The 24,092-nt window shown below is 38.7% G+C and overlaps 1 protein-coding gene and 1 long non-coding RNA gene across 2 annotated transcripts in view; both read right to left on the bottom strand.

Moving 5' to 3' along the window:
* The window catches only part of SNX7 (sorting nexin 7), an 81,475-nt gene that overhangs the window by 53,267 nt on the left and 4,116 nt on the right, over positions 1 to 24,092 (bottom strand). Inside the window, exon 2 of the mRNA XM_031457662.2 lies at positions 3,511 to 3,693. Coding sequence (XP_031313522.2) covers positions 3,511 to 3,693 — 183 coding nt within the window. The remainder of the gene's footprint in view (positions 1 to 3,510; positions 3,694 to 24,092) is intronic.
* LOC116154766 (uncharacterized) lies at positions 1,005 to 2,622 on the bottom strand. The gene is made up of 3 exons (XR_004138726.2): positions 2,592 to 2,622; positions 1,678 to 1,739; positions 1,005 to 1,240 (listed from the first exon to the last, which is right to left on the bottom strand). It is a non-coding gene; the product is annotated as an uncharacterized LOC116154766 (long non-coding RNA).

Raw genomic sequence — 24,092 nt, 5'->3', positions numbered from 1 at the left:
TTCCCACTATAAGATTTCATTGTACTTCTCAAGGGCTATAAGTAAAATATTATTTGTGTTCCAAATGAACTTTTTGGAACACGAATTCTTTCTAAGTTGGAAATTTGTCATCAAACCCTATTATTCTACTGATTGGGGGCTTAATCTCCACCTTCTAATCTAGAATACAGTTTTCCATGGAAGGTAAATTGTAAATGGTATTTAATTTTTCATGTCTGACCATAAAAGCTTGGGCACTTGAAGTTGAGGACTAATGGGCTCATGCGATCTACACCTCAATGTGCGTTTATTCAACACATACTGACCTTTGATCAAGGGTGAACAGTGACCCTAGGCTTGGAGGATTTAGAAAACTGTTTTCCACGGAAAATGAATCTTAGAATCAAGAATACTGGGGAGGAGGGCGTAGCTCAGTGGTAGAGTGCATGCCTAGCATGAATGAGGTCCTGGGTTCGATCCCCAGTGCCCCCATTAAGTTAATTAATTAATTAATTAATATATATATATACTTTCACCCCCACCTGCACACTGGCAGGCATTTATGAGTTTGTCTTCATGATGAGGATGTAAGAGGACAGATTCCTATTAAGTCACTTAGTTCTTACTCCCACATGTCCTAAGAGGACGCCCATCTCTAGATCTCCAAAAGAGAAAGCTCTTCTTTAAAGCAGATATTCTGACCTGGAGAATAATGGGTAATTTACCGTAAGGGGAACGGATGCCAGGAATGTGGGCTTCCTGATACAATTATTTACAGTCAGGTCATACTTCAGTATTCCTAAGTAGGAGACTGCCAGTGTACACGCGGGTACGTGAATATGTGCATCTACCCTTAGAATCTTAGTGTCCGCGGCTACAAATATTCCCCAGGAAACCACCTCTAAATCTTCAAATTAGATGGAATACCCAGGCTCATACAATTCTACACTTTTCTGTCATAGTACTTGTAATTATTAATTAAGTATATAATTTTTTAACCTCCATCACCGTCCTAGATTGGAAACTACATGAAGGTAGACAATATGTCTGCCTTGACTGCTGGTGTTCCCTCAATACAGCATAGTGCCCAGGACACAACTGGCACTCCACAAAACTTCAATGCCTATATGAGTAAATGAACAAAGGCTAATACACGAGTAAGAAGAAAGGACTATGTTTGACAGCATGATACACGTCTACTAAATGTTTGTGTATTTGTACCTGTGATGCGTATTTCAGTAAATACGGCGAGGTCTATGTACTAGGACGCAATAAAAGTAACCAGAAGAAGAACAAAGGGAGTTAGTTCATAATAGTTAAGCAGAAAGACAGTTTGCCATAAGCAAAGACAGAAGCACAAATATCACCTGAAAGTAAACTGTTGGATTTAAATTCCAGCTCAGCTAATCACTGTATCATGTAGCCTTCGGCAAGTTATTGAGTGTCAGCATCCTCACTCACAAAATGGGGGTAAATCATAAGACTTACGTTTTAGGATTGTGATGAGATTTAAATAGGTTAATATGTACAAAGTGGTTAGAACACTGCGGGGCACAAAGTAGTCCCACGATAAAAGTGAGTTGAACACACTGCAATATGATCACTAGTACTACTGCTGCTAGCATTACTGTTACCACGACTACTGCTAGGACTACTGCGAGAGCAGCGTGCTTAAAGTCTGGTGGAAATATGGGTAACTCTTCAGAACTGTATGTCTTTGATTAGGATGAAATCCACAGGATGGCTTATAAAGCGTCTTCCTGAAAGAAACAAATGAGGGGGAAATAATTCAGCTCCACAAATTCTTTGCTAGAAAGGATGATAACAATGGATGACTACAATTATAACAGTAGTAACAAGAGAAATCTGGCTCTATTCTAATAGTATGTCTGTATTAACACGTTAAAAATTCACAAAGACCTTATGAGGTTAGTACCGTCATCTTATTTACAAATGAGGAGAGTACACAGAGAGAGGTTAATTAAGTAGCAAGGAAGGTGGGGAATCAAGATTCAGCTCCATGCCGCCTTGCTCTGCAGCCTCTTGATATGACCGTGATACCATAATTTTCTTTCCTCCCTTCATGGCATCAAAAGATTGAATTGCTTGCTTACTGTATCCCAAGGATTGTGTTTAGAATTGCGGATAGCTTAAGGTACAATAACCTTCCTTGAGAAGCTCACAGGCTCATTTGGGAATAAATACAAATAAACACAGTTACTGACCTACACGCAGGTAGGTGGCGATTACTGAATACGTACTACATGTCAGGCACTTTGCTAAGTGTCTTACACTGATTACCCTAAATTAATTCTTACAGCAACTCTTCAGAATCAGGTTCTACTATCGTTTCACTTTTATAGATTAAAAAAAAAAAACCTGAGGCTTAGAAGGATTAAATATAGGCTTTTGATTTCTTTGCTACACTGACTCTGATGTCAGGAGTTCAGTTAGAACCGTGTGAGAAAACAGAAGAGGGCTCTCAGCTGCAGGGGCAGAGGAGACCATTTTGAGTTGTATCTTGAAAAATAAACAGTAGTTCTTCTGTCTCAAAGTGGGAAGGACATACCAGACAGAATAAGTGCATGCAAAGTCATGAGAGCAAGAAATACCCTAGAATATCCAGATGAAAGTCGTTCCACAAGAGTGGAACGCGTGGGTATCAGAAGTGGGGAGAAGGAGGTGAGTCAGATATAGCAGGTTGCCGCCAGACTGAGAAGTTCTCTGTACACCGCACAAAGGAGTTTGATCTTTGTTCTGTCAGAAGGGAGGCGCCAAGGAAGGTGTTAAAAAGCTGAGATCAGATAAATATGCTTTTATGCGCCATAACCAACAGCAGGGTTGAGATTACACTGGAAGAAGTGATGATAGGTAAGGGTCCAGATGCTTTTCGGCTACAAAAGAGAGGGAGGATGAGGCTTCATAAGCAAAATATTATCGCTCACAGACAGAATTCTTCAAGGTTCTATGACACAAAGCACTTAAAAAAAAGACTACACTATTTGGTTGCTTTATTTTGTCAGAGTATACTGTCTTTTTGCAGAGCCTTGTCCTAGGATTGAGGAGACTTGGGTTCTAGATCTACTCTGCTCTTGCAATATTAATGACGAACCGTATCTCATACAGAAGATAAAGTGGCCACTGGCTCTTGTTCGGAAAACAAATGGAATTATTTTTTTGTCATCTTTAGAAGAAACGTGAATACAAAATATTATACCATGCTCTTAACCAGTTGTTTTCTTTATTAGCAAACTGAGGCGCTTTTCCAAATATATTTCTTTATAATTTTTAAACTAAAAACTTAAATTTTTCCTATTTTAAGAAACGCAACTGCTAAAACATGACTGTTAACGCAAGTTAATCTGATTTCACACAGAACAAGTGAAGGACAGATAAGACGCAATGTCTTGGTTGAAAACCAGAAGTCAGTTCAGTTAAGATTCTCTAAGTTGAGTGTCAGAGTGAGCAAGAAGCAGTTCCTCAAGTTCAAAGAAGAAACTGTAGTCAAGAAAATGTTCATTAGTTATTTACCTTAGTAATAATCCTGTAAGTAACGAAAGTTTCAATCGTGGTGACGTGGCTTTCGGGTTCATCAACGGTGATGAAGAGATCTTTCACATCTGGTTCATCTTCAAACTTGACCTGGTTTATCATCGACAAGGGGGATGTTGGCATCATAGGGCTGAAGGAATTCATGTCCATCAGTGAGGCATCCTAGGAAGAAAACATTCAAAAATTAACATTTGTAGAAAAAAAAGTTAAGCCTCTCTTTTTTCTTAGACACCACAAATATTAATCAAATATGTCAAGAACCGAAAGGATAACTGGACTCCTGGTTAAATAAGGTATGTATTTTTGTCTCTGCTTCCTCTTAAAATCCCACTTTAAAAATAATAGTAAAAAAACAACCAAAACCAAAACAAGACAAAAAGGCATAAAAAGGCATAAACCCTCAGGTAAAAAAGAAGAGACTAATAAGGAAAGTCAATGATTTTTTGGGAACCGGAAATCTGACAGTCGAGTGGTAACTGAAAAGCCATGCAGAGAAAGCTGGAGTAAACCGAGGAGAGAATGGCAAACGAGGAGGGAGATGGCACATTCATCCCAGAGACTCGCAGAGACTCAAGAATTAGAGGCACCAGAAACCTGTGGACATAGAGCTAAATCAGAGGACTGGTTGAAAAACTAATAAAACAAAAAGGAGTTAGTACCTCAGATTCCTTCACCTACACCATGCAATCAGATGACTTTTCTTCCCCAGTTTTGCAGAAAACTAGAAATTTACTTTCCGGAGAGTGTCTCTGAACTCAAAGGCACCAGATAGGATGGAGGGAGAGAGAGGTCCTATGAAAATACAGATATCAAGGGAAGTCCTACACTCTAGATGGAATGACATCCAGCCCTTTCCCCTTATCTGGCCCCAAGAACGTGGGCAGCAAGATGTAAAACCCCACACAATGGCTGGAGGCTTCCTCTCTTAGCTGATCATTCCAAGACAAAATTGACAGTTGCAGTCCCCTGAGAATCAGCCAAGTCTCTGCATAATCACCCTACAGTGAAGCCCCTTCTGTGCACGCTGAATGTCTACCCAGCTTTTCATTGCCTGGTGTAGGAACCACCCAGCAACTAAATACGTGGAAAGCCTCTGATGTGAAAGACCCACAAACAAAGAAAACACAGGAAGCAGACAGAATAGAGAACATAATACTTTAAAAACTGGTGAGATCAGCAGAGATAAGAATGGTATCAAATTCATGAATGAAAACAGGTGTTATAATGAAAAAAAATTCAGATAACAGCAGGAAAATCAATTTTAAAAAAGGAGGCTCATGAAAGCTAAAATATAATAATAGGATAAAATTGCAACAGAAAGTTCAAAAAATAAAACTAAAGAACTCAGCTGAACCAAAAGAACATGAGATGGAAAAGAAGAGAGATTTTCAGTTTTTTAAAAATTAAAGGCAGGATCTGAATAAAAAGAATTCAAGAAAATGGCCTCTGTGCTGAAACATTTCCAGGTTGACACAGCCTATCTAGCCTCCTCAAAATGAACAGACAGTGGTGGGGTGGGTAGCACTCCCACAAGCGTCCATCACCATGACATCGCATAATAGTAAAGCTTTTTAAATTCTTAAAAGCTTCCAGAGAGAATAAAAACAGGTAAAGCACAACAGGGACCTCAGGAATCAGAATGCCCTCAGATTTCTCAATGGTAACACTGGAAACTAAATGACAATAAAGTAGTATCTTCAAAATTCTGAGAGGAAAGAATTTTGAGAGAGAAAAATCCTACCTAGAATTCTATATCGCCAAACTGTTACTCAAATACACGGGGAGAATGGAGCCATTTCAGACAAGAAAGATTTAAAAACTGACTTCCCGTGCACCTATTCTTTGGAAGTCTCTTCGCTTTTCCAAAATAAGGGCACATACCAAGAAGGAAGAAAGAGGATCTAAAAGCAGGAGACTCAACAGAAAAGAGAACTAAAGAAAACTTCTTGGATGATAGTGAAAGAATGTTCCAGGTTGGTAGTTTGCAGTAGACTTAGCAACCGATACAGAATGGGCCAGAAAGAGTCTCCAGGGAGGCAGAGAGATGATGAGGGAAAGAAGAAGGAAGAGAAAAAGCAAAGGAAGAAGAGAGTGAGGGAAGGAAGAGAGGAAGAAAGGGGGGAAGGAGAGAAGAAGGAAGGAAGGAACGGAGGGAGGAAGGGAAGGAGGAAGGGATAAAAAAGAAGGATGAATAATGAATAAATGATGAACTCTCAAGAAGACAAAGGGTACAAGAATGAAAATGTAATCATAGTTCACTACCTGGCTTGACTGTGAATAGAAATAAATTGTTCTTAATTCTGAATTTAACTAAAAATAGTGATTATAGTTACATTAAGATGATGGGAAGGAAAAGATACATGTTTGAGGGGAGGAGACACTGCCCATAAAACAGTTTCAAAAATGCCAAAATGATGATAGAAAAAGGAAGATGAGGAATTGCTCCAGGTGGAAAAAGACCGAAGAGACACACTTGCCAAATGCATCTTATGATCTTAGATTGGATTCTGTACCAAAAAAGGGGAACCTTTGTTTTTTCTCTCTAAAGGGTATTATTGGGGCATTGGAAAATTATGAAAGGGTCTGTGGATTAAAATATAGTATTATATCAATGTTAATTTCCTGATTTGGATATTTATACTGTGATTATGTAGGAGAGGATCCTTGTTTTCAAATAGCACACACAGACCTATTTAGAGGTACTAACACGTGTCTCCAACATACTCAGCTGACAGAGAGAGAGAAAGCAAGAGCTGAGAAAGTAACTGGGAAATCTAGGTTCTTTGCAACTCTTCTCCAAGTTGGAAAATTATTTCAAAATAAAAAGTATATTTATAGTTTTCAAAAGTCAAATCATTTGACAGGGCTGAAAATTAAACAAAACATATTAAACATAAAAAAGCAGCATCCTCTGCTCCAGTATCGCTACTACCAGTTCCTGCTTCAGAAGCAAATTCAGAACTCTATCAGCTACTTGTGTTCCTTGTTACACTCCTTATTTCAAAATAATATATACACATATATATATATTGCTTTTTAAATTTTGTTCAATTTTGGTATTATCAATAGGTTTCCTACTAAGGAGGATGAAGAGCATTTGTTCATTCAGTTAATTAATTACGTGAGTACAGACTCCTAGAGTCCTGTTTTATTCAATGGGTTATAATCCACTAATATCATACTTTATTTTGATGTTCTAAGTTTCCAAAACTTGCCTAGTAGGAGCCCTTTAAAGCTGGCATCCGTGTGTTTTTGATATGTCTTCATTATTCCTTAAGCACTTTATTTTCTGATACATCAAGATGTTTCAGATTTACCTTATATCGTCCCTGCCCTAGTCATGGAATCAGACATTTCTCCAAGAAGTTCTGGTTCCTTTCATAGGAGACTAGTATTTAGAAAATAAGATACACATGCTAGGAAACATAAAATGTTAGGTGTGATTTAGGCCAAGGAATAGAAGACAAATTACAGTTGGGTTGACCAGACACACAAAAACATGAAGATGGTAAGTGTTTTGCAACAAAAGTTTAGTGAAATAAATTATGGCATGTCCCTATGATAGGCTACAATAAAATCCGTCCATATAATAGAATACAGTAACATGATTAATGTTTTAGAAGAATATTAAAGTAACTTGGGAAAAGGTTCACAGTATGTTATTAAGAGAAAACAGCGGCTTATAAAATTTGTATTCAACTAGATTCTAATGCATATATGAGCGTTTATGCATGTAGAAGGCAGAGGAGGGCCAGAGGGTAGGAGAGAAAAATTAAGAGAGAGAGAGCATGTACTCCTGATGTGTTTGCGTTCACAAACTTAGAAGCTATATCAAAATATTAACAGAAGTTATGCCAGGTGTTGGGATTGCTGTTGAGTTTAATATTTTCCTATCTGTATCTCCAAATATTCTAAATAAACATGTATTCTTTGAAAAAAGCTTTTAATTATTTATCATCAACACTGTACATAATGTGCCCAGAAACATTAAGAACAATTGTGATAAGAGTTAAAAGAGTTGTCTAGGGCCATTTTGGCTGAAGGCGTTGGATTATATTTGATTATTTCATTTTTTCTTAATTCATCAAAGTTGCATAGTTAAATAGGAAATTTAAAAATATATCTAGAGTCACATGAAAATGGGATTGTCAAAATAAATTATGCAATGCTAACACAATGGACAACTAAGGAGCCGTTAAAAACAGAACTTAGAGGTTCCAAATAAATGTGCAATCAGCAAGTACAAAAATCTCTCTCAATAACCATTTCATATAAATTGTTTTTTAAGCTGACAAACTTTAATTTGATGGAAATGTGTTTTAGATTTCACTGGCAATGCATACAACCACGTGCTTTGACAGTCTTTGTAGTCACCCTCTTAACTCACCACAACCCACTTCTTTTACCTACTACATAATTTAGCATTCTATTTCTTCTGCTTAAAATGCATCCTTTTGTAGAGTGGGAAAGATCTGCATGAATTTACAAAGGCTCACAATTCCAATGAGTATAGTTTGGTGTCATAAAAATATGCCTCAATATCTAGCAAAGGAAGAAAATTACAGACTGAAATTTAGCAACATCCAAGATTTCAGCAGAAGAATTTAAATTACTATGAATCACTCCAAAACATTCTTAAAACCTCAATAAAACTATCCAAAGAGTTTCATATTTGCTTCAAAAAAAAGGAAAGAAAATATACTGGCAATACTTAAAGGATTTACATTTGGACATGAAATAAGTGAAGAAAATAAGTGTTTGAAAAGATCCAAAGAAGTAATTCACCAAAAAGAACTCCTTTTAACCTTTTGTTGCGGATGCTTTTCAGGAGAAATGGATCATTAAAATGTGTTCTTTCCAAGCAAAGATCTCACCTCCCCGTAATGCATGCCTCATTCTCTGCCTTGTTTTCTCTCTTTTTCCTCCTGCCCTCAACTTCATTTATACATTTGTTCATTCTTACAGCATTTGGATTCATGTCCATTATCTTATGATATTTCAGACAATGAAAATGCATCTTTTCATTTTCTTTTCTTCAAGAGATTACAGTAGAAGGGAAATTATCTGCATGGTAATTCTCTACTTCTTAAATAACACTGGATACCTTTCCCATAGCTAGCATAGTGAACTCATATGTGTGTGCACACACACACACACACAGGCAGGCACCAAAAAATCTTGGGATGATTTCAGGCTGAGATCTGCATATGTATAATAAGAGAAGTAAGCCAAGTCGTTGCAGGAAGTCCTTGTCTTTTATTCTTACTCCAAACTAGCATGTTCACTGTAAGAGAAACCACTTAAGTGATTTTACTGAAATAAATGGAAATCAGTGCTGTGCTACTGGAATTTATTGACAAAATCACTTACAAACTAAGGGTAAGTTTTCCTTGTTGTTACTTTTGGTTTATTATAAGCATCTGTTATCAGTTGAACTGTGTCCTCCCAAAATTCGTATGTTGAAGTCCTAATTCCAGTTACCTCAGATGTGACCTTACTACTGGGTGACAGGGTCTGTACAGAGGTAATCAAATTAAAATGAGATCCCTGGGGTGGATCCTGATGCAATAAGACTAGCGTCTTTATAAAAAGGGGAAATCTGGACACAGACATGTGTAGAGGGAAGACACGTTATGAGACACGGGAAAAGACAGCCATCTACAAGGCAAGTTGAGAGGCCAGGAACAGGTCCGTCCCTCACTGCCCTCAGAAGGAACCAATCCTGCCGACACCTCAATTTCAGACTTACAGCTTCCAGAACCATGAGAACATACATTTAGACACCTCGTCTGTAGCACATCGTTTGGGAGCCTGAGTAACCTAACGGCATTTCTACAGACAGAGTTGTACACAATGAATACTTAAGGAAGGAAGCAAGGGTAGAAATAAAGGAGGGGATTATAATTAAAGTATTTCATCCTTGCCCCATTCATTTGTTTACAGATTGACACTCCACTTTGGTAATTTCTGAGAAATGTCTTTGCCTCTCTCCTTTAATGCTATTCAATGGTTCCAGAGTTCTATTACGGAAATAAATAAAATACAAAGCTGAAGTTTAAAACAAACAATGACTTGCCCATATTTGAGTCCCTGAGTTTGGAGGCAAACTCCAAAAGAAACAGGTTAAAAGGTGGAATGTGACCTCCCTAAGAGGTGTCCTTCCTCAACACACTTCACTAAAACGCCACTCAGGAACATCTCATAAATACAACATGAATTACTCTGATCAAACTAAACCGCATCCACCATCTGTGCCCAAACAGCTATTTTTCTTTTTACAAGTAGAGGGGGGAGAAAAACCATGTGAGAAGTGTGATAAATCAGAAGACGGGCATGAAAAGGCCATGCAAATAAAATCGCTGATGTACAAGAAACACGCACACCAAGAGACATCTGGTAAAAAAGCAACTGAAAGTGGAAGGGGTTTGAGAAACCATGTTGTTAGGAGGGACACTCATCTTGATGGGCCTAAATTTAGACTTACCAGCTGTGTTTTGGTTTACAACTCCTTCCTATCTGCCTGCTTATAATAATAATAAAAAATTAGAAAGGCCTTCTGTGGAACACTGTTGAAAATGTGATTGGGGGAAAAGCCAGCCTGTGCCGTGTTCTATAATGGGGCATACAACACTCTAATCTCGTTTGACATAATTTCCAGTGCTATGTGTATATATACCCTTGTATGCATATATCGTAATTTATTTATCCATTTTCCGGTTTCTATTTTCTAACACTGTTGCCTCCAATGTACTTGGGCTTTTTCAGGTTTTGTGCACTCTAAAGATATATACTGACCATAGAAATTTTTCACATAATTATATTTGACATAATTTTTCCCTCTGGACAGACAGAATTTTTTAAAAGTGGTATATTAAAAGAAAAACTCTCTGTAGTTACGCAGAGCTAAACTTAACTCAAGTTTAGACATACTAGCTGTGTGAACTCGGTCAAGGCACTTTACTTCTCTCTGCTTCAGTTTTCTCCCTCGTAATCTCAGAGAGGTCCTATCTCACCTTGGATCACAGAGGATTAAGAAGAGGACATAAAGAGATGAGTAGATGTGATGTGTACATCGTCTTCTTGAAGGTGCTCTGCAAACTGCATAAACCTTACCATGGCCCCGTAGAGTATATTCTACTTCTTTCCCCTTTTCAAACCAGTTAGCAATGCTTTTGAGGAGGTGTTCTTTACCTCCTGTTTTTAAATGAGGAAACAGGTTACATCACCGTTTCAGATGTTCACTGCCATTCAGTGGAGGAACCAGCATTTGACATAAAAGTGCAGGTGAAGCAGTGAGCGCTGACGTAAAAGCTGCAGCAGGCTAGCTGGGAGGTCTAGCCCAGATCATCAACCAAGGTGGTTTCCCTAAACACACGAGACAGCCCTACACTGGAAGCAGATGCTATCGAAGACTCACAGCTCGCAATGAGAAGTCAATGCCTGGCTTCAAAAATCTGCAGGGGCTAATGCAGCTGGTGGCTTAAGCTGAGGTCAGTGCTCAGGTACCATTCTGAAAATCCTAGGGCCCTTAAGAATCATGCTAAATCAGCTCTGCCGGTGCTCTGTAAATGGAACCGCACAGCCTGGATGACTGTGCATCTGTTTACAACGTGGTCTGCTGAGTATTTTAAGCCCACTGTTGAGATCTACTGCTCAGAGAGAAAAAAAAAGGGAGAGATTCTTTTCAAAATATGGCTGCTCACTAACAACGCACCTGGTCACCCAAGAGCTCTAAGGGAGATGTATGGTGAGCTTAATGTTTTCGTGCCTGCTCACAGAACATCCATCCTGCCGCCCATGATCAAGGACTAATTTTGGCTTTGAAGACTTATTAGTGAAGACATGCATTTCATAAGACTATAGTTGCCATGGATGGTGATTCCTCTGATGGATCTGGGTGGAAGAAATCTGAAACCTTCTGGAAAGGATTGGCCATGCTTGATGCCACCAAGGACATTCACAATTCATGGAAAGAGGTGAAAATATCAACATCCGTAAGAATTTGGAAAAAGTTGATTCTGGCCCTCATGGATGACTTTGAGTGGGTGAAGACTTCAGTGGAGAAAAAAACAACTGCAGATGTGAAAGAAACAGGAAAATTGGAATGAGAAGTGGAGCCTGAAGATGCAACGGAACTGCTGCCATCTCATAATGAAACTTGAACGGATGAGGAGTTGCTCCTTATGGACGAGTCAAGAAGTGGTTTCTGGAGATGGATTCGAATCCACCCCTGATGAAAATGCTGGTAAGACTGCCGAGATGACAGCAAAGGATTTAGGGTATTATATAAACTGATAAACTTAATTGATAAAGCAGAGACAGGGTTTTATTTTTTTATTTATTTTCTTTTTAACATATATATTTTTTGATGTGTCACTTTCTTGTGTACAGCACAATGCTTCAGTCATACATGAACATACATAGATTTGTTTTCATATTCTTTTTCACCATAGGTTACTACAAGATATTGAATATAGTTCCCTGTGCTGTACAGTATGAACAGAGGCAGGGTTTTAAATGAAAGGACTGACTCTAATTTTTAAAGAAGTTCTACTGTGGGTAAAATGCTGTCAAACAGCATTGCATGCTACAGAGAAACTGTTCATGAAAGGAAGAATCAATTGATGCAGCAAATCTCATTGTTGTCTTATTTTAAAAATTGCCACCGCCACCCCTTCAACCTTCTGCAACCATCGCCCTGCTCAGTTAGCAGCCATCAACAATGAGGTGAGACCCTCTACCAGCAAAAAGATTATGACTCACTGAAGGTGCAGATGATGGGTAACAGTTTTTTAGCAATAAAGTATTGCTTAATTAAGATATGCACAGCCAAGACATGGAAACAGCCTAAATGTCCATCGACAGATGACTGGAAAAGAAGATGTGGTATATTTATACAATGGAATACTATTCAGCCATAAAAATGACAACGTAACACCATTTGCAGCAACATGGATATCCCTGGAGAATGTCATTCTAAGTGAAGTAAGCCAGGAAGAGAAAGAAAAATACCATATGAGATCATTTATACGTGGAATAAAAAAAAAAAAAAAAGAACATAAATACAAAACAGCAACAGACTCATAGACATAGAATACAAACTTGTGGTTGCCAAGTGGGAGAGGGGTGGGAATGGATAGACTCGGAGTTCAAAATTTGTAGATACTGACAGGCATATGCAGAATAGATAAACAGGATTATACTGTAGAGCACAGGGAAATCTATACGAGATCTTGTGGTAGCTCAGAGCAAAAAAAAATGTGACAATGAATATATGTATGTTCATGTATAACTGAAAAATCGTGCCCTACACTGGAATCTGACATAACATTGTAAAATGACTATAACTTAATAAAAAAATGTTTAAAAAATTTTTTTAAAAAGGTATGCACATTATTCTTTTTTAGACATAACACTATTACACACTTAACAGACTACAGCATAAACATAGCTTTAATACGCACTGAAAAACCAAAAAATGTGACTCACTTTATTGCAGTATTTGCTTTACCTTGGTGGTCTGTAAGGGAGCCTGTAATATCCCTGAGGCATCCTGTATCAAAATTTGGGGTTACGCTTTATTTCTTAAGCTGAGTGGTGGGTACATAGATGCTGATTTTATTATTCTATTACTAAGAGTCTGCAAACATTTTCCATAAAGGGCCAGAGAGTCAATTTGGGCGTTAGGGCCATCCAATCTCTGTCACAGTTACTCACCTTGGCCGCTGTAGTGCGAAAGCAGTCTCAGACAATACAGAAATGAGTGGGTGTGGCTGTATGTCAATAAAACTTTATTTATAAAAACAGAGCAGACCAGATTTCACCCACAGGCCACAGTTTGTCCCTGCTTTATGCAGTAGATATTATATAGATAGTTATGTAACATAGAGAGACAGGTTATAATATAGATACATATATCCATATACTCGTTGGTATGCATGAAAAAATTCTATAGTAAAACCATTTAAAAAGTTTTTTTTAAAGGTATGTTCAATAGGATAAGGATATATTCTTGATTATTGAAAATAGTTCATTAATTTTCTTTTCAGAGTTTTCTCACGAAACTTAAAAATAAAAGTGAATAAAGTCTTCTTAACTATTGGTAGGTAGGCAGAAGGCAAGTAAGTTTCCGATTGTTAGCATCTGCATTTCTTTTTTGGGCTTTTACTTTTTTAACTCTTGGACACACATACACACACACACACACAAATTAATGTTTTTAATCACCTCAGCAAAGATTACTGCATCTATGAACAAGGACAGGTACAAAAAGAAGTCAAATGCTAAGACAAAGGTAGGCAAGGATCCCTCACAAAGTGTGTCCTTCAAACCCCTGGTGCAGCTACGTGTGAACCTCAGAGATATGTCACATGACTGCATGTGAAAGACATTCAAAGCCATGAATGCTAAGTTCACATATGACAAGGGTCTATTAAACTCGCCTTAAGATAAGTTTGGGGTACTGGGTACCCATATGAAACGCAGTATCAGCCAACTACTACTACTGGCCTCCTTTTGTAGATGCTGTCACGACTAACTGCAAACAGAGCAAGCCAGGAAACTAATGACACTACTCAGAGCTCCCGAAGAGGTTCAAGCACGTCCTGCGGGCAGACGGCGCTGCGGAGCAGCTCAGGGACGCGATGAGAGGGCTGCTACGGAGCGCGGCGCGCTGGCTGCACACCTGTCTCGGCCGACGTGGATTCTGGCCCACAGCAAACTACAGCCACTTCCCTGAACCCCAGCGCATTCCTCACAGACATTCTCCACCGAGGAGGGTGAGCTGCCTCGATATCCAGCCATGCCAACAAACCTAAGTGCGTTTCCGAGGGGACTTAAGAAAGGTTATGATGTATCAGGAAAACTAACTGACAGTTAAAACAGCCACACCGAGAATCTTATTCCCCCGGTTCTTCTAACAGCCTGGCGGGCGGTGTGTGATGACACCCCCCAAGCGGGAGCTATACACACATGATACGGCATTTAAGAGACAATACTAGAATTCTGGTAACAACATTAACAATAATTGAAAACATATGCTTTAACTATTTTAAATTAAAAGTATCCCACCTCCTAAATTTTATATCACTGGTGCTTCCTTCAGCTCCACAGAATTTTTTCCCGTACTTTCCAACTTTTAACCTAACTGGATACATCACCACAACACCCTCCCCTAAATAAGTAGAAGCTTCTTAAACACAGGAACAAAAGTATTTTTGTGATTTTCTGAAGAGCCTCACTACAAACATAAAATGGCTGTTTATACAAGTTAAAAACATCAATATCTATATATTATAATAGCAAATAAGGAGAGTTTTCTAAGTGACAGGGAGGAAGGGAGAGAGGGAGGAAGGAAGAGAGAAAAGAAAGAAAAAAAAGAAAGAAAAGAAAGAATAAGGATACTAATAATTCTCCCCAAGTCACTTATTTCTTATTTGGAAGAATCAAGACTCGACCACCACTACCGTCACCACCATCCACACGCACACACAAAAAGCACCTAGTTTAGCAGCGTTACTTCCTTTAACACACGGTCATTGAAGGTCAGCCATGTGTCAGGCACTGAACTGGGGATACAACAGTGGCCAAGACTGGCTGACATGATTCCTTCTCTCATTAGCTTACACTTCAGTTTGGGGAGAGGGCTTCAGGGGAGGGTGACAGGTAAGAAACAAATAAACATACAGAAAAACAAGGTAAGTCCAGGTATGAGTTAAGTGTTGATAAACAAGGAAGTAAATTTCCAGAAAAAGTGGAGTGAATTTCTTGGGGAAGGGGCTAAGGCAGGGAGCAAGAGGAATACTGTTGATCGAGCTGCCAGGGAAGGTGTCTTTAAGGAGGTGATATAAGAGGGAGCCAGCCATGAAAAACACTGAGGGAGGAGGACTCCAGTCAGGGGAGCCCATAACGCCTAAAGCAGAAAAGGACTTGGGATACTAGGGGACCACAAAGGAGGCAAACGGGTATTTCTTTTGATGAGGCATGACCTGCAAAACTCACTGTGATATTTACTGTGTCAGAACTGTAAGTACTCACATTTTTATCTTACAGGTCTTGAAAAAAGGGAAGGGAGAACTCCATGATAAATGAACATTGCACCTGAAAATCCAAAGTAAGGTATCTGTTGCTCAGCTAAAGGGTTTCAAGGTCCGTATGAGCTTACTCAGACTATTCATGAATGTTGGCCAATTGCAGGTTATTAATCATGACTAATGCCTTTCCATTTATCTCAATTATGCTTGGGTAGTTTCTTATCTAGTGGGAATTTTTCTTTTTTGTATTTAACACTCTGTATAAAAAAAATTGGTCTTCCTTATTTGGAAAGGTCCAACATGCCTGTAATTTTGCAAACAAAAAACTGCTGTGGGAGATAGCAAGATTGTTCCCAGTGACCCCTTGTCTTTCTATGCAAGGAATTACCTCCTGGTCAATTGCCAGGTAACTTTCAGTGCCTCCTCATGGAAGGAAAATTGTTCCCCACCCCAGTGAACGTGACCAGTGACTTGCTTTGGATGATGGCATGTGTGTGGACAGAAGACTTGGAAGCCACTGCCTGTTCCCACCAGTGCTGCTTCTGTCACAGGAATGGCATGTCCCAGTGAGCATCACTCTTTCAGTCTTGATCCCAGAACGAAGACACGTGAAGCAGACTCAGTCACAGCTGACATGTACACAAGACGGAAGCAAATCTTTACCGCAGGTGAGCCACCGAGAGGCTGTGGCTGTTTGCACTACAGCATTATCTAGTGAAAATATCATTCCATGTTCAATTCGGTAAAATACATACAAGTATATATGTACATATGTATTATGTAATGTACACACACACACAACTTTCTCAGAGTTAATATAAAAAAAAATTTAGCACTTTTCCCCCAATTTTGAAAATTCATTTACCAGGAGTTTGCCTTCTGTTTCTGATTACACGTCGTAAGGTTTCCATTTTAATCGAAACAGAATTTCTACTCCTAATGTTCCATTTTAAATGAGTAAGCTCTGTTTTTCATTGTAAAATAAAACTTTTATTTCTTATATCAAAAAATTATGTGTTTAAAAAATAATAAAATCACAACAAAAATTAATCTTTAAAATATTATGCTACATGAAAGAACCAGGCACAAAAGACATATATTGTATGATTCCATTTATACGAAATGTCCTAAAAAGGCAAATTTATAGATACAGAAAATAGTAGATTAGTAGTTGTCTATGGCTGGGAGTGAAAATGGAGATTAATTGTAAATGGCATGACAGATTTGGAGGGGGGAGATGCATATGTTTTAAAACTGTCTTATAGTAATGGTTGCACAACTCAGTAAATTTACTAAAAAAAAATTCACCCCAAATGAGTGAATTTTATGGTACATAATTATACCTCAATAAAGTTAGTTTAAAACAATTCAAAAAGAGTCTGTCTTACTAAAGTACTTCTCAAGGTCAAATAATGTTTGTTTCCTTTTTTAAAACTACTGGTTTAACCTTCCGTTCTATTTTACCGTAAGTGTGTTTTACTGATTTTTATATCAGTATTTGCTAATAATTTTAATCATCTGACTAGATTCCTTTTTGTTGATACTACAAGTAACACCATGTTATCCAGCATGACTGGATTTATACAGGGTCAGAGTTATTAGATGTTCTGTTTAAAATAGACAAAATCCTTCAAGCATATAACTTTTGTTTATTGAGAAAACTTTAAAATTCTATTCTTAAAGTGAGTAACTTTAAATGCTTGGCTTTTAGTCCTATTTCCTCTTTGGCAAGTGTGGGATACAATTAATACATACATGAATGAAATAACTTCTGAGCACTGCAACTGCATAGCTCTTGAGTCTGTTTCCTTTTGATCTCACTAGCCACTCAGCAGTGAAAACTCGCAAGCTATCAGTCATACTAGACTATCCCATCAGAACCCCAAAAAGGCAAAAATAAAACGCCTTCAAAACCCAACAGAACAAAACATATTTTATTAAGTTCAAATCTGAAGTCTTTCAATATCATTTTTCCAAAATACTTGTAGGACGCTTCCCCACTGCCACTGATCAATAAATAAATACTGTTATCTGCACAATAGAACGATATAGTTCTTTTTCCTATAGGTTCGCGAGGATTTTTTTTCTTTTGGCTATACAACATCCAATCCCATTTCCAAACACAGCATCGGGGATAGCTTCTGCTGGTGCCTGTCCCTTTCTGCATCTGCATTTCCAGCCTTCAAATCTACTCTGTGAGCTACCTAACATTCACCACTTCATTCCTTTCCTGCCGGTGTTGGTTCCCACTGCTTGCAGTCAAGCCCCCTGATTCAGACAGATACTATTAGCTTAAAAGGATTTATTTTTCCAAGTAAAAGAAGGCTTCTAAATGATTCCTTTGGGTTTTTTTTATGCTTTGGTTTATTTCTTCTACTAAAACGTAAATAGGAGATTTTGTCCAGGACTGACACTTAACATAGCTCTGTGTCATTCATCAATAACATTTAGTCCCCATTTATTAAGACAAATTTGTTTTAAATTCTATTTGGTCTGGGAACCTAGTTGGAAAAACCAATACAATACAAACTGAATTTAGTGAAAACAGATCATTGGCAAATGACTGTAATAACTGTGTCCATATGTATGAAAAAAGGAACTGGCCGTATCATTCATTAATGTATTTATTAGAGTTTCTACTCTTCTACCTTCAAGAAGTTAAATTTATGGGAGATAGACAAGCAATTAAGATTTCAGAGAAGAGCAAAGATATCTATTTATAAGCAAAATGTATTAAGTATTACGAGATTTGAAACACTAGTACGGGGAGCACAGAGTGGGGAGAAATTAATTCTCGCTGGAGAATGAAGACGTTCTCAGGGAAGACGTGGCTTTACATTGGGCCATAAGTAACAGAAAGGATTTTGTTTGGTTGACCCAACAGTAAACTGTAAGGTGCAAATCAATCACTGAGGAATCCTGCTAAAATACAGATTCTGATACATTGGGTCTGGAGTGGGTTCTGAACTGCATTTCGAACAAGCTCCCAGGTGATCAAATAGATTCATGGAACATACTTTGAGTACAAAGGTGAGAGAGAGAAACAGAGGTGCGAGGGAAGAGGCAGGAGAGTCAGGGTTCAGCCTGATCACCAAGAGCCTCGAACGGCACAGTGTGACCACGTGTTCAGGGCTGTGTGCTCTGGACATCAGCTTTCTGTGAGCACATAGGATGGACTGCAGGCAGACCATCACAAGAATGAAGAACTTATGAGGCTATCTGAATGGTTCTCAGTGGTAACCACAATACTACTTGGGGTTGGAGCAGTGGGAACAGGAAGAAGGCACTAATTCCAGAGTTACCAAGAAGAAAAAAAATCAGTGGGGACTTTTCAGATCTGTAGGGCGTGTGGAGAGTTAGTGAAAGCGACAGATAGAAGGTAAGACTTAGCAGTTCATCCTGGAGATCTAGGAAATTGTCATAGCAGCAGCAGAGAATTAAGTGGAAAAGAGGTGTGGGAAGAGGAATACAAGAATCAGGGAGTGGCAGGACGTAGCTCAGTTTGAGAATTGAGTTGAAGAGATGAGTAGGTAGGACCACCTAATCAAGACTTTCCACTGCTCTTGTAATTAAATTCAGAAAGTCAAAATTCCATTTGCAACAGCCTCTTAATAATAAAAAGGAACAGCCCAACCGTCCCACCCTCCTCTCCTCTGGGACAGTTAGTCATCCAGCTCGTGCTAGTGCATTTTCAGTGACAGAATTCATAGCCAAGCTGAGTAACTCCTTCCATTCTGGAACCTTCCATCAGAAGATTATTCTGTAAACTGACCTAAAACTTATCTCCACAGAATTTTGACCTGGTGGCCCCAGCTTTGCCTTTCAAAGCTACAGACATTTAATCCACCTGAATCATAACACCTCTCCATAAAGAAGAACTCAAGTCTTTTCCAAGCTGAGCTACATTTTGCTCTTCCCAGCCTTTCTGCACAGGCCATGGTTGCCAGAGCGCAGCATCACTGGAACGCCTTCGTTCATCCTCCTTCACAATGGCAGATGCGGGGCGAGACTGCAGCCCTCCCCACTTTCAGTGCTGATGGAGCCACGCCCCGTTTCTGCTAAGCTCAGACTAGATCTGAGGCTCTAGCTCAAAACAGGACTCCTAAGAATCAGGGCACTGGCATCCGCAGATGACATAATGTCCCTCTGCCATTTTCTCACACAGACTATCAGTTCCCCGTTAAAATACAGAGGGTGGGATGGAACTCAAGTTGCATGGACAGTTCAAATTACAGTACAATCAACACTCCATATGACCTTGAAAGTATGTTGTTTGTTCAGACTCAATACCGTGTTATTTGAGTGTATTGATCATTCATTCAGCCGGAATGTTTGTACATAAAATCATCCTAAACAAGGTCTCCCCAAACTTATTCCACAATTTCCTTGCTTGTTTTCATTCTATCGTTCACCATATATGCTCATTCATCAGGGGAACGTGAGGATTTTTCATCGTCTTTCTACTTCACTCACCCACTCTTCCCCGTCTGGGAGGGCTGTAAGAGTACTTAACACAGAAGCTGTGAGGGGAGACAGTGGAGGTCTAGTGGGAGGGACAGAAATAGCCCTGGATCAGCCCCGTTTTCCTTTATTGGTTCGTCTTTTTTTTTAACCATCAAAATGGTAAGACTCACTGAGGCAGGATCAAGATGAAGGTCAGAGAAAGGGGGGTACATGACTTGCCTGCTGTAGGCCTGTATTCTACATTTTAATTGACAATTGCAAACACATATACTATATATATATAGTATATACACATACACATCCACCATGCTTACACACTCTACACATACCTACACATTCTGTATGTACGTACACATTCATATACGCCCACACAACACACACGTACATATGTAAGTAGAGTGTGTGTGTGTGTCATATATTTCTGTCCTGATCACCAAGGTAGGAAACCACTCATTCATTCAAGGATGTTTCTTGAGTAAGCTAGCAATAAAATACTACTTTGTTTAGACTTGTACTCTTTAAACTGGTAGCCACTAGCCATAGGTGGGTATTTGCATTTAAATGTGAATTCATTTAAATTAAAAGCAATGAAAAGGTCAGTTCCTTCAGATGTACTAGTCCCAGTCAAGTGCTCAAAAGGCACATGTGGCCAGTGGCTGATCTAGAACGTGTCCATCACTGCAGTTCTTTCTGGAGAGCAGGGTCCTCCGGCGGCTGTGTACGACTGGTCAGCACTCACAAGCATCACTGAGGGCCAGCCACTATTTATAAGCTCTTTACATACAGTCAGTCATCTAAGCCTCATATTTATTATCTGCCCTCATTTTACAGATGAAACATCTGAGGCATTAAGAGGTTGAGTAACTTGCCCAAGGAAACAAAGCTAGTGAGCAGTGGAGCCAGGGTTCCAAATGCAGACAGGGCAGCAACAGCGTCTCTGCGTTGAGCACTCAGCTTATGTCTTAGCCAAGACATTTCTATTTACAAGGATGAGGAGAGCTTTCCTCAGGACTTTACATTTATCCCCATTAAATTTCCTAGTCTGCTCTTAAACCCAGTGTTCTAATTTATCAAAAGATTTGGAAAGCGGATTATACCACACAATTAGCTTTTATTACAGTTTCTACTGCCGTGTAACAAACCATCCCCAAACGTAGTGGCATGAAACAGTCGGTTTTCATAGTTTATTATGCTCATTGGTTCACTGGGTCAAGAATTCTGACAAGATACAGCAGAAATGGGTTGTCTCATTAAATGTGGGGCCTCGGTTGAAAGGATGATGCCTCAGTGCTAGGGGCCGACATCATATTAGACTTCTTCGCTCACAAGTCACTTAATCCTGGATGGTGCCTGGAACTTGCAGCTGACTAGGGCATAGCCACCGGTGGCTATTTGCATTTAAATGATCATTGGTCAAAGCAGTCACAATCCCACACAGATTCAGTGAGAGGGGCATAGATCCCCCCCTCAACACGAAGGCGGCAGGTCACATTAGAGAAGAGCCTATGGGATGGGAGGTAGTGATGTGGCCATCTGTATTCAGTTATTCTCCACACTTCCGTACTATGATGTGTTATGCTGGTTATCCTTTCTTTTCACCCCCGCCCTTCCAGCTCCCATCGGTCTACTCTGTGCCCTGGGAGGCTGACCCCTGTGGGCCACATCCTCTGAGCAGCTGGCCCAGTGAGGGCCACAAGCAGGAGATCCAAGAGCAGGAGTAGAGGAGCTCAGGGGCTGTGCTCCCGATTTCCTCCCTGCTTTGGCGCCACACTTCTGGCAGGCACGCATTTCTAGCCACATCGCTCGGTAAATACATGAAGTGGCCCCTTCACAGCTCCAGCACTCACTGGGTTCCAGCAGCACTATTTTCATTCCTCTTCCCTTTAGAACTGGGGGTGCTAACAGCTTTTTGCTACTACAAGTCTCTGAGTTTCTCAGTATCCTTTCTTCTTTCCTGAAACTTGCCCAAAATTCTATAAATAGTTCTTGCATTTAACTGTCTTCATTTACATCACTAGAGAGAATTCTGATTCTTATCATGGCCATGGCTAACAGAGGAACACAAGAGGCACTAAATAAAGATGGTTCAGTGAACAAATGTGAAAACTTATAACCAGACTTCCAATATCTTCTTCTAAGTATTTGATAGAATTGTTGAATAGTAATGTCCCTCCATCATTACACTGAATTGCAAGTTTAATAGACATTCAATATATAAGAGTTGGATGTCTTAACAGCAATAGCTCATCATTCTTCAAAAATAACCTTTACCACAGAAATATAAGTGATTCTTTAAAAAAAAAAACCTCTTTTAAATAAATGTATACATTGTTATATTTCTGACTGATCATAAAAAGAATCCTGGTTTTCCACCATTCTTACAAAATGACCAGCTCCTTCTTGTCAAATTGTTTACACTAAATATATTAAATAGTTCTATTGCATTGATAGATTTATTTGGAGATTGAAATTAAGCTCACTGGTCTATACCTTCCAGAACTTCCTTTCTGCCCCGTTGTTTTTAAAAGTGACTTTTACCTATCTCTAGCTTCTGTGCACCATACCTGCATCCATGACTTCTCAGAGATGACTAGTGGTGATAAGGATAATTACACCTGTAAATTCCCTGATTATCCTGGATGATCTACATCTCACTTTATGGTCCTGAATACCATTTTAAAGGCCAATAAAAAGAGCTATTATTTACTGAGCAGCAAATAAGCATCTCATGTTTCACTGTGACCTATTTACCTACATTCTGTTTCAACTGCTGTTTCTTCTACACACTATAGTATTTAATAAAAAATAAAGGTAATTTATTTTATTTCAACATATTATTTTCCCCCTAAAGGGGAACTTTTTCCTTTAAATGTAGACAAGTTTGCCCCTTTTCTCTAGGTAAAATTTTTGCTCATCTCAAAGACAGCTCATTTCATTTTGGCCCAGTTCTAAAACTATTCTTACATTACTGTTATAATTTCTATCCTTCTTCTTTCCCTTTTTTTGAATTATCGGTTATGTTCTTCTACCTTCCACATCCATTCTTGTTCTTTTAAGTCAATACAGTCTACATTCCCTGTGCTCTCTTGAGATCTGGCATCATTTTATCCTAACTGTATTAACTGAAAACTCAGAAAAAATACTTTGTTTGTTTTACTTTCCATCTTGCTTGATTTATACTGTCATTTAGAGTTTCTGTCACATCTTCCAGCTGGACTCCAAGACTCTGATAACAAGAACTGAATCTTGCATTTCTTCTTTTCCAAATAATTCTTAGCAGAGCAACTTACACAAAAATATTTAACATGTATTTATCAGGTACTTATAACATACAGTGAGAAAAAAAGGAATAAAGGAATAATTATAAATCCAAGAGCCTACTCTTTAAAAAGCTTTTGATCTGCAAATGTATCGCTATACACCACATTGAAAAACGAAAAATCATATGATCATCTCAACAGATAAAGAAAAGGCATTTGAGAAAATTCAATATCCATTTATGATAAAAACTCTCCACAAAGTGGATATAGAGGGAACGTACCTCAATATAACAGAGGCCATATATGACAAACCCACAGCTTACCTCATATACAACGGTGAGAAACCCACAGCTTTTCCTCTAAGATCAAGAACAAGACAATCTCACCACTTTTGTTCAACACAGTCCTAGCCAGAGCAATCAGACAAGAAAAAGAAATGAATGGCACCCAGATTGAAAAGGGAGAGGTAAAACTATCGCTGTTTGCAGATGACATGATACTATATAGAGAGGACTTTCAAGACTCCACCAAAAAACTATTAGAAATAATAAATGAATTAATTAAAGCTTCAGGATACAAAATCAACCTACAGAAATCTGTTGTGTTTCTATACACTAATAAACTATCAGAGAAATTAAGAAAACAATTCCACTTACAATAACTTCAAAAAGAATAAATATCCAGGAGTAAATTTAACCAAGGAGGTGAAAGACGGGTACTTTGAAAACTGTAAGACAGCGATGAAACAAACTGAAGACAGCCCGATTAAGTGGAAACATACACTGTGTTCACGGACTGGAAGAAT

This window comes from Camelus dromedarius, chromosome 9 (assembly GCF_036321535.1).
Source record: "Camelus dromedarius isolate mCamDro1 chromosome 9, mCamDro1.pat, whole genome shotgun sequence".
Taxonomy (NCBI): domain Eukaryota; kingdom Metazoa; phylum Chordata; class Mammalia; order Artiodactyla; family Camelidae; genus Camelus; species Camelus dromedarius.
Note: the sequence above shows the minus strand (reverse complement) of the source record. Positions and strands in the feature narration are given on the sequence as shown.